The following is a 13,925-nucleotide window of genomic DNA, read 5'->3' on the forward strand; positions in this document are numbered from 1 at the left end:
TTACGGTCAGCCTAGACCTGGTACGGTCAGCCTAGACCACATGTGTCAGGCTCCAGTCCTTGCAGGCCAAAACACTGCATACTGCCTCATTAAACACCCCTGATTCAGCCCATCAGCTAATTAGCAGGGCCTTCATGACCTGAATTCGGAGCGTTAGATGAGATTAAACGCTGATCTCTGCAGCATTTTGGTGGCCTTGGGGAATTGAAGACAGTTTGCTAAGAGTCATGGGAAAGAAATAAACAAACAAAAGCTAATTACATCTTTAAAAATAAATAACGTTATTCGTTTGTTTTGTCTTAATACTTTTCCTATGTTGGTTTTGCTTTTCGACCACATCTTTGTTTATGCTGGTGAACACATATTTATTTAAAGTCAGTCTGAAGTGAATAATATGCAGTGGAGGCATATTAAACAGCCAAAACAACAGTTCCCCTCACTGTACAGCTCATTTCAGATAACGCTCTAAGTTTTTCATTTTCCTTTGTTTCCCACCTCCATTCCCCTCATAGGTGAGCCTTCCTGGGCTTAAACGACCACATTGCTGAGGAGAATCAGCCGTTCGGTGTTTGCTCCTCTCTGACGTCCAGCAGTGGCATTTAGAAAATGTTCAGGCAAGTAATAGGTCAGCAGGTAGGATGAAAAATGTCGGGTATATGTGACATTTTATTAGCCTTGTATTTCCAGCCACTTCCCTGGAGGGCGTTTTCATGTTCCACACAGCAATTAAACACCAGGAGACACATTTCGCATTTGTGACTACAAGGTTTACTTTCACGTGTTGTTGAAAACACCAGCCGTTTTACTTGAGCGGTAAAAGAAATGCTTTTGAACGTTGCATCAGAAGTGTGAGGAAATAGAAACGCATCCTACTCAGCGTGTCTCGTCTAAGGCTTAAGGGTTCCAACAATCGGGATGCTTTGCTCGCGGCCTTGGAATTGAACTTCACACGTCCCGAGGATTTAGTGAACGAGCACGCAGGCGTTTCTCTGCCTAACGAGAGGAAGGACTTGTGACGGAATCCGTACAAACTGTCAGAAGCCAAAAGACAACAGTATAAAACCCATAATCATCCTTTTGTATGAAATCTCGTAAAAATCTGGGCTTCCCTGTCGTACAAACCGATGGAATGTTGTGTTTGAGGCTCATACAAATAGTGTGGCAACACTGTCACATCAACATTTGGCCAATAACTGTGTTTACAGTGCACTCAATAAGTAACTGGACAGTGGCTCTGAAATGAAACCGTACAGAATGTCAACATTTTAAGAGGGTATTTACATTCATATTAGGTGAACCACATAGGAAATACAGCCCTTATAGTTCCTTATAGGGAACCAACAATAGTTGGTAATAGACTGTCGTCATTGCAGCATTAGTTCATGCACAAGAGAGCCAAAGAAAAGTTGATTCACAAATATACAAATAAATCGATAACAGCCAAAACATTAACTGATTAAATGGTTAAAGTGATTTAACTGTGGTTGGAGTAGTTTAGTGGGTAGCACCTCTGCCTTCTGCACTGTAGACTGGGGTTCAAGCACCCTACACTATACCAATAAGAGTCCTTGGGCAAGACTCCCAACACCACCTTCGCCCAACCTGTGTCAAATGATTGAATTGTAAGTCAATCTGGAAAAGAGCGTCTGCCAAATGCCATGAATGCAGTAGAGAGGCAGTCATGGGCTGGAAGGTGGGGAACTTGCCAGTTCGATCCCCTGAGCCAATGGTACGTGACGGAAGTGCTCTTGATCAAGGCACCTAACCCCCAACTGCTCCCCGGTCACTGCGAATAGGGCTGCCCACCACTACGGGCAAGTGTGCTTACTGCCCGCTAGTGTACGTGCTCACTCGTGTGTATGTGGTGCGGGACTAATAAGGGTCACTTAATAAATGTAAGTGGTTTACTGTGTAAAACAAACAAACTAGATAACAACCACAAAAAATGCTGTTTTTAGTCTAATGTATATGCAGTTTGGGGGCGTTTCTTCCAAAGGGTGGAGCCAACAAGGACTGGCTAAGATGCACATAGTTCAACAAGTGGATGTTCCGGCACTGGTGATGCAGTTTCTGCCCATTTTTTGTTATAAATTGTCCATTTTCCATTAATTTTACACTACGTCTAGAATAAAAGAAGGCCGGACTGTCGATGTGTGACCTGTGGAAGGGAGTACTGCCCAGACCCAGGGTTCTTAAATCTGTGATCTGAGGATCCAAACTTGGACCCAAAGAGAAAGAGGAGCTCTTGTTTCATCAGTGGAGAAATTTTGGTTACTTACTTCTTTTTAGAGCTCAGAAGTGCCAAGATGTCATTCCTGTTTAACGAATCAATATTTTATGGTCACTTTGATGTGGAACGGTAATGGTGGTGAAGTGTCAACCATGATAAACCAACCGAAAATTGCTTGTTCATTCTGCTTATTAATGCGTCCACGCCGCTCTAACTGGCCCTGTTTTACATAGCGTCGTTGGTCAGCGCAAGACTTTGTGCAGAAGATAGTATTCATGCTCATGTTTATGTGGTCAAATCATAGCCCAGTGTTTAAGAAACACTAGGTTAGACAGTGGCAGCAGAATTTCTCCTCGTGTTTGCTGGTGCAGGCAGACGTGTCACTGTGGAACTGAAAGCTTTGGAACCCACTCTCGATTCCCGAATGCCTGGAATTAAGGAAACGATTCTTTTTGGGATCGACTGCAAGCCAGACCCACCTGCTTCATCAACACTTACCTTAAAAAAATCTCCTTCCTGATTCACCAGTTTTCACATTCTCATTATCAATAAACCAGCTTTTCTGCTTAAAACAACTCGTTTCTTTTGCAATATTTTGACTTTTTTTTAATTCCTGGCTTTTAATTCCAGGTTTTTAATGCACATTTTAAAACTGGCAAAAATGAAGTGGACAGAAAATCCACAACTAATGGCAGACCTCAGAAGCGTCTCTAAATCTAGAGGCTACAGACTTCCAGAACTCATTGGTCACAACCGGATACTAATTGGGACGAATGAAGACTCCTATTCATTTTGGTCACTGTGATTGTTTCACCAAATATAGTTATAAATGCCCTTCATTTACATCCTGACCTTAAACCTCACAGTCGTTTCACTTCATAGCCAATGTGCCACTGTCCAGTTACTTCTGGACTGCGCTGAGCTTGGTAAGGAACAGGTCTTCTAAATTACTCAACATGTTCTCCTTCGCTTCAGCGCACTGGCTGCCTTTGGAACGTTCAGCATCATCGTCCAACAATCGTCCACCCATTCTGTTCATGCTTTTATCCCTGATTGAAAACGAGACACCTCCGCAGAAACCAGCCTCCTCCCACACCGAGCTTTTCCTCGTTTGCTGTTTCTCCGCAGAAGCGCCTTTTCCGAAGCATGCGCGGCCGCTACACTTTGGCGGCGGTCCCGTGTCGGATTATTTTGTAAGTGATCCAGTAGAAGATGTTGAAGATGAGGAAGGCCAGAGGGAAGGCCGCTCGGGAGATGGTGTCGATTCTCTTCGCTCTGTCCACGAACTTCCTCCTGTTGTGCTCGGCGTCCTTCAGGATGGACGGCTGCTGGACGGCATCAGCCGTGGCGCTTTTCACCGCCGCACCGTCTTTCATGCACGGAGCCATGCTGTAGCCGGAGAAATGGAAACGTCCCTCCCTCAGCTCCTCCTCCTGGACATCCACAGAAAAAAAGAAGAGCCATCATTCATTCGTGACGGGACACGAAAACAGACAAACAGAACAGGAAAATCACACCGATGCCACAGGGCATGCCGTGTTAACGAAGACGCTCGCTTGGCTAATTTGCAGTGAGTTCTTAATGAGCGGAATGAAGCATTTGTCTTTTTCATCCCCTCTTTACTCCTTTTTGGCTGAAATGAGCCAAACCGTGTCCCAGGTGTAGTGCCCCAAACTTTCCTGTAGGGGTGCGGAAGTTCCTCGCTACAAATTAGTGCAAGTCGCCAACTGAGGCCTTTTCATTTATTTAACCATCCAGAGGAATCCCCACGGACAGCCTGACACACTTTTCAATAACACGGACTGACCTCGTTGTTCGCTCCTCTAATGCTGTGTTTATTACGGTTTACCTAAAAGAGGAGAGATGATTTTTTCCGCAGCATTAATTCCAGCGTCTCGCGTCCAGAGCGGAGCTCTTAAGAGGAGCTCAGCCTTGCCTGCTTCATTTGCATTCAGAATACCCTGCAAGCGCCTTTAGGACGTCGGAACGCTTTGCATAGACAGACTGAATTAGTTCAGACTGCAGTCCTACAACTAAAAAAATATGGAATACTCAGATTATGTTCTGATCTATTAAAGCCCAAGGCATTAATGGAGATAATAATAAGGAAATATATACAACATTTTTTAAGTGAAGTTGAAAGGGGTTTCATTTTTAAATAAAAAACCTTTTTCATGTCACTACTGAAACTGAGTTTTAGTCTATAGGTGGAGCCTCGTTTTAGCCACTCCCTTGCATTTCAGAGCCAGAAGTGGGGCTCCATCCCTGTCCCTCATGACCACATGGTGAGCAGTTAGATCCCATTGTTTTGAAGGAAATGTGTTCCAAAGTTGGGATAGTGTAGTGGGTAACACCTCAGGATTCTGTGCTGTAGACTGGGGTTCAGTGCCCCGCCTGGGTAACTGCCTACACTATACCAGTAAGTGTCCTTAGGCAAGACTCCTAACACCTCCCTGTGTAAAATGATCAAACTGTAAGTCGCTCTGGATAAAAGCGTCAGCTGAATACCGTAAATGTAAAATCTGAAAATCGGTGTGGAGCATTAAGAATTCTCACTACAGCGGCACGTTGTCTTCAGTTCAGTAACGTTTTTGTTTCAATGAAAAATCGGATTTTGTGTTTTTACAGCTGTTCAAAGCTGTCTGCTAGTCATGTACTGGCTGTTTGTTTGAGTTCTACTCAAAATTAGATAAAACTGCCACCACTGAAACATTTGATAAAGTTTTGGATGCATTATTAATTTATTTGGAATGATGAAATGGAACGTTGAGCCATTTGGTTGTAATTAATATAAACATCTGAAGGTATAGGGTCAGTCAAAGCAAAAGGAGTTAACAGTCCAAAATGTGTTTTCATCTCTGATTTCGTTCAGTAGAATGATCCATACACAGTGCTGTGCAAAAGCCAGACCACCGTATACGTTTTATTTTCAGCAGATATTTCTGAGGAGATCAGATATAAGATAATCCACTTGTATGAGAAATAAGTTCTCAAAACTGGGTTTCAAAAAATGATCAACAGCTACAGAGAAAATGTCTCCTAACAACCACCTGGAAGACCTGGTCGACCCCAAAACTGCCCCCATCAGATAAACAGCACTGAGCGCTTTGATCTCTGAGAGAGAGGAGAAGATCAAGCTGCTTCAGATCTGAAAACATCCACAGGTGTTTCTGTCCATCCTTCCACTGTGAGAAGACCACTCAGCGCTGTGGGTCTGAAAGGACGTGTAGCTGATCAAGAAGAACCTCAGTGAGAAAAGGAGACGGACACATCAAACAAAGAAGCTGGACGATGGACTGACCGCCCCAGACCTCAGCACCACTGAATGGTTTTGATTAGTTCAGAAAATCATCAACCAGCTTCTCAGACTGAGCTCTGGAGGCGTGTCTGCAGGTTCTTTGAGGAGCTGAAAGTGGGTCTCCTGAGAAGAACGGAGCTTGAATAAGGTAAAGAGTGACTCACTGACTCTCACACAGCTGAGATTAGAGTTAGTTATTGAGGCTTTTCTGTAATTTTCTGTCTCTGATTCTTTCCCTGGTGTTGAATTTGTATTTAATAGCCATTTTCACTGGCAATGAATAATGAAAGGTGGTCTCTGACGTTTGCAGTACTGTACACTGATGCCGCTTCGCTCCAGAGGTCCACACAGTTCATTATTAAGCCAGAGACTGCTTTTGATTGAGTAAATTATTCAGCACTTTAGAGTTAATGCTTCCCTGTCTGTGAGGATAATGCTTATCCCTTTTAGCCGGCACCGCTCGATTTAGTTTTTGAACAGCGACAAATTGACTGCCTGCCAAATGATGGCGACTTGCATCATCAGAAGACGCCTGTGCTGCTCCTCACTCAGGAGAGCCGACGGCTCAGAGATCTGCCGCAGCCTTTCCTGCCTTATGCAGTGCTGCACTGATGTCCGCACCTTGTCTCTGGACATTAGTGTTTGTACACTGATTCCGAGCGTTGCTGGTGTTGGAGAGCCGTTTCGGCGTGTCAGCTCTGGCTGTTTGGACTTGGCTTCTGTTTCACGTTATTAGATCAGTGTTGGTACCTTGAGATTTCGCTTTTGCCTTCGTTTCAGCCGGAGGAACTCTTTCTGTTGCCTGGATACAAAGTTCACTCCCGCATATTCCAGCAAAGCGGCGAAGACAAACAGCAGACACACCGCCATCCAGATGTCGATGGCCTTCACATAGGAAACCTGTACGAGGAGAAATACCAGTTTAGTACCGCAGTCTCAGAAATAAAGGTACTAGACTGTGTCTGGGTCAGTTCCGCTCTGTCACTGGGGTGGAACCCTCAAGGCTCCATCTCAGTACCTTTAGTCAGGAAACATAACTGAACCATAATCCACTGAAATGATCTGTTCTAAGCTGGACTGACTCCACACATCCCGCCTCGCCTCCAGGCTTTTACTCTACTGCTCTGTTTTAAAACATTCGGTTATGAAAAGGAACAAATACCAACTTTTCACCTGGAGGAACTGATTTAAGCTCCACAATCAGACCTTAGACCTGCCGTTGGAGCTTTGAGGGAACATCTACACTGTTTGTACCTTGATGAACAAAAAACGTACCTGAACAGAACCATTTCTAACAGATTCTGTACATTTCTCATGCATGATCTTTCCACAAGAACCTTTAGACGTTTTGACCTGTTATTGTTTTGTTATACATTCATTTTACATTACATGATCACTGAGAGTCCATCTGAAATCAAAATCAACTCGTACCGGCTCCCTGGTCATATTAAAGGGCCCATATCCTACATTTTTCTTTCTTTTTTCCAACCAAAAACATGCTAATTTGATTTTACATGACCACTCTCCAACGTCTCTTTCTGTCTTAGAACGTTACTGTGCCTTTAAGTCGTGTCACCTTCCCATCTGTTCGCAAGATCTCCATCGATCACACGATGCTGCCAAGCTGCGCTCTTAAAAAGATGGTTCTGAACACTCAGAAGAACCATTTGCATGCTTGAGTCATCCTTTGCATGGTGAAATGGTTCTTCAGATTGATGGAGAACGTGTTGTATATGGTTCTAAAAGTTCTGCACATTCCTGCTATCCACCACAAGAGAAGCCAATCAGGAAGTGACCTGATTGACCTCACCTGGTCCCCATTAAAAACACCATAATCCCCCCTCCACCAAAAACTTTACACTCGGCACAATGCAGTCAGACAAGTACCGTCTCCTGGCAACCACCAAACCTAGACCGTCCATCGGATTTCCAGACGGAGAAGCGTGATTGGCCACTCTAGAGAACTCGTCTCCACTGCTCTAGAGTCCAGTGGCGGCGCTTTACACCACTGCATTCCACGCTTTGCACTGCGCTTGGTGATGTAAGGCTTGGATGCAGCTGCTCGGCCATGGAAACCCATTCCATGAAGCTCTCTATGCTGTTCTTGAGCTGATCTGAAGGCCACATGAAGTTTGGAGGTCTGTAGTGATTGACTCTGCAGAAAGTCGGTGACCTCTGCGCTCTATGCCCCTCAGCATCCGCTGACCGCTCTGTCATTTTACGTGGCGTCCACTTCGTGGCTGAGTTGCTGTCGTTCCCAATCGCTTCCACTTTGTTATAATCCCACTGACAGTGGACTGTGGAATATTTAGTAGTGAGGAAATTTCACGACTGGACTTGCTGCACAGGTGGCGTCCGATCACGGCACCACGCTGGAATTCACTGACCTCCTGAGAGCGACCTATTCTTTCACTAATGTCTGTAGAAGCAGTCTGCAGGCCTAGGGGCTCGGCTTTATACACCTGTGGCCATGGAAGTGACTGGAACACCTGAATTCAGTGATCTGGATGGGGGAGTGAATACTTTTGGAAATATAGTGCATGTTGTGCTTGTGAATAAGATGCCAGTGGATAAGATGATAGGACCAGGGGTTCCATGTAGAAGGAAATTGTTCTTCAGATTGATGGAGAATGTGTTGTATATGGTTCTTTTTGAAAAGGGTTCTTCTGCTATTACAAGCTCGACATTGTAACAGTGGAAGAACCATTTTCAAAAAGGTTCTGCAAAGATTTACAGCACATACATATATAGCACATTTGGGGAAGATATCTCGTTGAAAAATACTTTTTCTGACCAATATTGTGGCTCTTTTTATGTCCATGAATACCAACATATGCACTTTTAACCACTCACTAGAGGCGTGAAGGCTGAATATATTGTGCCAGGCTGCCAGTTAGTTGAGGTTGTGATGTCACAGCACAAGGGTGTTCAGTTGCTTTGTTTAACCTGTGAGCTTCTGAGGCACAACGGGACCATTAGAGAAGCTCCCCTTTCACTTCCATTCATTTCAGGGCATCTTCAGTCCAAAAAAGGCACATCTGAGCCATTTACATCACAATATGACCCTGTGCTTTGCTGCAGAAACTGGACTGCCTGTCCTTTGGTCCACGTGGTCAGTTGTTTGAAGACTGACCGATTGATTGAACAAATGGATTCAGCTGTGTTTACAGTGAAAACCTGCAGCCACACCAGCGCCGACTGGACGCCCCTGCTTTGTAGCTTCAATATTAACCACACGCATGTACATGAAACTAAACTCGGCTTCTTATTTGAATTTTCCATTCCACCTTAAAAAGTGCTGGAGGAGTTTCATTCAGGTACGTTATAAACACAGTGAGCTTTGAAGAAGAGCAGCTTTAATCAGCCACCGGAGCTGCTGTTCTATTACACCACACACTTCTACACTTCATCTACTACACGGATGAGTGCACGTCTAATGCTACCACACTCTTTAACCTTATCTAGTGTGCTAGTATGCGGTTTGGGGCGCAGCTGAAGTAAAACACAGGCTTCACAATCACTTTATAACAGGGGCTTGTAATCTTATCCGCAGAGGGCTGCAGTCGCTCGTTCCAAGAGAGCAGGAACTCACATGATCATTTGTTTGAAGACTGACCGATTGATTAAACAAGTGGAATCAGCTTGTTTACAGTGAAAACCTGCAGCCACACCGGCCGACTGGACACCTCCTGCTTTATAGCCTCGAAATGAACGTTTTTTCCTGGGAAAGTGCAGAACTTGGAAGACTGTGCTACATTTCAAGTAGAAGCTTCTCAATAATGTAAACAGCAGAGTGGGTTCACTGGAAAAGAACAGTAGTAGTAATAATAATAATAATAATAATAATAATAATAATAATACTTGTTTAGTCACAATTCGTAATATTAAAAAACTTTCCTAAAGTGGGTAAAAACATTTTTTAACCTTTTTGTCATTTTTTAACATACTTATTACTATTATTTATTTAATATATGTTTATTTATTGATGTATGAGTTTAATTTGATTTGTTTTACTTTGATTGTATAAACATAATAACAGTAATAATATTAATTTACTGTCACTAACACCCAATCATGGCGGAGGAATGCCTGCAGGATGTTGTGAGACAAAAATAGTAGTAAAAATAGTAAATAAAGTGTCTATATCTGTGTTGTAGTCATGGCGACCCCTGGTTCCCATCACCACCACTGTACAGACGTCTGAACCACTGCACACCAAACCCTCTGGATCTCTCTGATTACACCTCACACTCTGAGTTATGCAGAAAAATAGACAGAATTCCCCTTTAAGGAGCACCAAGAAGGCAAGTGGCTCCTTTAATTGAAGGAGGCCTTCTGTGATACGGTGCCGTGCTGAGCGATATAAGCTCCTCCATTCATATTTCAGTCAGTGAACTATCTCCTCCTGTGATAACGTCTCTGCTGACTGAGACTGATCTCTGAGCCGAGAGCGAAACTCCACTCGCGTTGAATGTTAAAGCAAGTCACATCAAAATGCTGAGCTTTTAAGAATTCATTTTTCTGTGGGATTCAGTTTCACTGAATTATTTTGTATGCTATAAATAACTGTGCTTCTTTATGCCATACAGTTACTGCTTTAGACATGTAGACCTGCTGGTCCGTTTAATTTATATGGTCATAAGGATGTGGACACCCATCTTAAGTATTGTTCCTGAAATATCTGCCCTGCTAGATCTGCCCCAGTCAGCTGTAAGTGTTATCATTGTGATATAGAAGTGACAACAGCTCAGACCACAGTGGGGCTGCCGAGTCCTGAAGTGCTTAAAACTCATCTATCCTCTGTGGAACTCACTACAGAGCTCCCAACTGCCTCTGGAAGCAAAATCAGCACAAGTGCTCTGCATCAGAAGCTGAAATGGGTTTCCACGGCTGAGCAGCTGCACACAAGCCTAAGATCACTATGCGCAATGCCAAAGTGTCAGCCAGAGGGGTGTAGAGCGGCACCACTGGACTCTGGAGCAGTGGAAACGTGTTCTCTTTAGTGATGAACCAGCTTCTCTATCTGTCAGTATGATGATGAATATGGGTTTGGTGGAAGCCAGGAGAACGTTACCTTCTGGAGTGCCAACAGTAAAGTTTGGTGGAGGAGGCATGATGAGCTGGGCTGTTTTTCAGGGTTTGGGCCCCTCAGTTCCAGTGAAGGGTGATGTTGATCACAGTTATCTGCTTCCAGCTTTGTGTGAGCAGTTTGGGGAAGAACCTTTCCTGTTCCAGCATGACTTAGCCCCAGTGCTCAAAGCAGCTCCATAAAGACCTGATTTGATGAGTTTGGTTTGCTTTATTGCAGTTTATCGCTTAAGAGTTAATAAGGCTGGCTTTACTTTCATGCAACTTTAGTTGCTTGAAACCTACATGCAACTAAATTGCACTTGCATAACATTAAGCATCCTGCAACTCAGCCATAAAAGTTGCAAGCATCTCAACTTCTGTTTCATGAAACAGCCAATCAAGAAAAAGGCATCAGAAATCAGCAAACGCAACAGAAGATGGTTTATTTGGTGGCTGGAAATGAGACTTCGCCACTAAAGGCCACTTTTAGGGCTTTTCATTTGTAAAAATGCAATTTCAGACTAATCAAGACCTTTTAAGGAGCTGCAGACACCATGAGCAGAGTCCGTATTTCCAGCATAAACGTATCTGCTCTTTTCTGTCTACCCAAACTGCCTTCACTAGCCTCTTTCTTTTGGCTCATGCTCATTGTTTGTCTGATAAGTCTGGGATTTCCCGACTAATCGGGACTTTGATCACAGATCTGATGAGCTTGTGAGGAAGCCAAGTTTTCTCCATCACCTCTCCTGTGGAGTCGCGCTACGTCTGAGGGAAAATAGCGCCTTCACGGCTCTAATGCTCCATTATGCTGCTGCCACGTCCGCCCACGCTCATCTGCATACGCTATTATATATCTCCAGTTTGTAATCAAAGCATGGCATGATTAAGGCTTTATTGGCTGTCGAGTAATGAGCGCCTTCATTTCCGAGCGATCACTTGAAAATCAGATTAGCATAATGACACATGCATTTATTTATTACAGTTATGGCTGTTAAATTGAATTCAAGGGCAAACCGATGATTAGGCTGGGCACACTAACCGCCACGCTCATGCTTCTGATCTGTTCCGAAAAGGTTAAGTGGAGCTGACCATCAAAAAACAATAACAAACAGACAAAAGCAGGAGAACCGTCCTCTCAGCACATCGAGCCTTTTGTTGCATTGAACGTGAGTCCGCCGAGTCCTCTTCGCTAAATATTCAACAGCATGCGCTCCTTTGATCCGAGTTTGTGACGTAGCAGAGGACTCGTGCAACCCAGACTGTGGGACTTGGCCTGATTGTAGGGAGATGACTCACTGCTCCTGAAGTGGTTCTCACGGGCTTTGGAGTAGCAGAACATTTCAGCCCAAATCTCAACAAAGAACAGCTCTAGCTCCTACAGTCAGTCAAAGAAGTCTAAATCAGTCAAAAAAGAAAGTGAAAAATCTTGAAAATGGAAGTTGAAGTAGATGGAAGTAGAGCCAAAATGTACTTTCGGGGGAAAGTAAAACAGAAACAACGTACATTTCTAAATCGGTAGCTCCAAATACAGAAGGAATGAGAAAGACTTACAGCACGAAGGACAATTTACTGAATCTGAACATCAAGGGTTCTTTGGTTGTATGTAGAACCAGGAACCCTATATAGAAACGTTTTGAAAAGGGTTCTGCATAGCACCTTTTGGGTGGAGCACATTCTCAGAGCTAGAGCTCATCTGAAACGGAATGTCGAACTTTCAGAATGTTAATGGAAATAATGTACGTCGTCCTCTCTGGACCAAAGAACATAACATTCAACGCCATGGGCTGTTGTGGTTTAGTGGGTGACACCCACATCTGTGAAAGCACTGCTAACACTGAACACATACTGGGGTAACATATCGATGTCAGAAGAAAACTTTGTATCTCTATTTTTGTCGTTTTTCAGTTTTTGACATATTTTGAAAATGCCTGTGGGTCTTTACATTGTGTGGAAATTTCATGATGAATGGACCAAAAGAAATGACCCAAAATGACTTGGAAAAAATTCTGGTTCCATTGACTTCCATTAAAAGTAAAGTATGTTTTTTCCTTCTCCTGTAAAGTTCCCATTTTGAAGATACAAGGTTTTCTTCCCACAACAGCGATAGGCTGCCTTCTAGACAACATCTTTTTCAGTGATGTCTGTGCTTTAGGTCCAAAGCTGATGTAACATAGTAGTAAATGTACTCCTCTCTCAACTTTTTGCAATATGTTGCAGGCATCAAATTAGAATTAACATGTATTTGCAAAGAAGAATGAGGTTCAAAAGGTAAAAAAATCTAATATTGTGTTTTTTTTCTCAATGTAATACAAGTCAAACAGAATTGCTTGTTTGAACAAACTCTGTACAGTTGTTTGAATTGGCCCCAAAAGCACTAGTTTATTAGGGTTCTACGATTGTGCATGGTTCTAGCTTTAAAACTGCGACCTGTGAAAATGTCACAAAAAACATGTAGAATAACAGTAAGAACAGTGAACCGCTTTGTAACCATTCTTAAATTCCAGTGTAAAAAGCCTTTTTCCAGAGGTTTTTATAAACACTGCAGCTAAATGAGTGCTGGACTGCTGTGAACATCGGTTTTTGTCTAGCCTTGAGTTTTTTGAAACCTTATATATGGGAAATGGGAAACATCGAGTTCGAAAAGTCTAATTTAGCACAGCATTAGCACCGCTGCCCTCTCGGTGACGCTAAAACCCAACTCGGACAATAACAGGTCATCAGCTTTGTCCGGAAAGAGGAACGAGCGTTCCCAAGCCACCTGTTCAGCTTGGTGTAAGTGTTCTATTACAAATAACACTGTATTGATTGTATTGACTGACGTTCGGAAATCACGCTTAAAGATCAGCGGCTCACAATTTTACGCTTCGTTCATTAACAGAGTGCTGGCTGAGTTTCCGATAATTACACACTTAATGACTCCTTACACAGACGGTCAATAGTGAACAGCGTGAATATGCAGATTAAGAACACGGAGTTAGGCAGCTGTAGATCAGACGTAAAGAACCGAAGCCTCACAGGGATTAAAACACTTCTACACGCTCTGAGAAAAATGAGACACTAGTGAATTAACCTCAATCTCTCGAAAGCCTCGGAGGTCCCAGGAGCGGAACGCTTGGTAAAAGAGTCCCAGTGGGAAGCAGGTTTGAACACCAGCTGTGCTAGATGCCGATGCTTCGGTCGTACACCTAGAAGCCATTTATATCTGATCGCTTGGACAACTTCAGTTATTAGGGAATTTAGGACAGTAGCTATTGAAGAATAATATGCTGATATGTGTGTAAAGTAAAATGCAAACAAACATTTATAAATGTACTTTGGGACGCATTT

At 43.3% G+C, this 13,925-nt stretch overlaps 1 protein-coding gene across 2 annotated transcripts in view; it reads right to left on the reverse strand.

The window, feature by feature from the left end:
- Positions 1-648: 648 nt before the first annotated feature.
- The window catches only part of glra2 (glycine receptor, alpha 2), a 36,020-nt gene continuing 22,743 nt past the window's right edge, over positions 649-13,925 (reverse strand). For both annotated transcript variants that reach the window (XM_017723578.2, XM_017723579.2), the window contains exons 8-9: positions 6,279-6,428; positions 649-3,663 (exon numbers count right to left, since the gene is read on the reverse strand). In XM_017723578.2, coding sequence (XP_017579067.1) covers positions 3,388-3,663; positions 6,279-6,428 — 426 coding nt within the window. In that variant the 3' untranslated portion in view covers positions 649-3,387. The remainder of the gene's footprint in view (positions 3,664-6,278; positions 6,429-13,925) is intronic.

Source organism: Pygocentrus nattereri, chromosome 6, assembly GCF_015220715.1.
Source record: "Pygocentrus nattereri isolate fPygNat1 chromosome 6, fPygNat1.pri, whole genome shotgun sequence".
Lineage (NCBI taxonomy): Eukaryota > Metazoa > Chordata > Actinopteri > Characiformes > Serrasalmidae > Pygocentrus > Pygocentrus nattereri.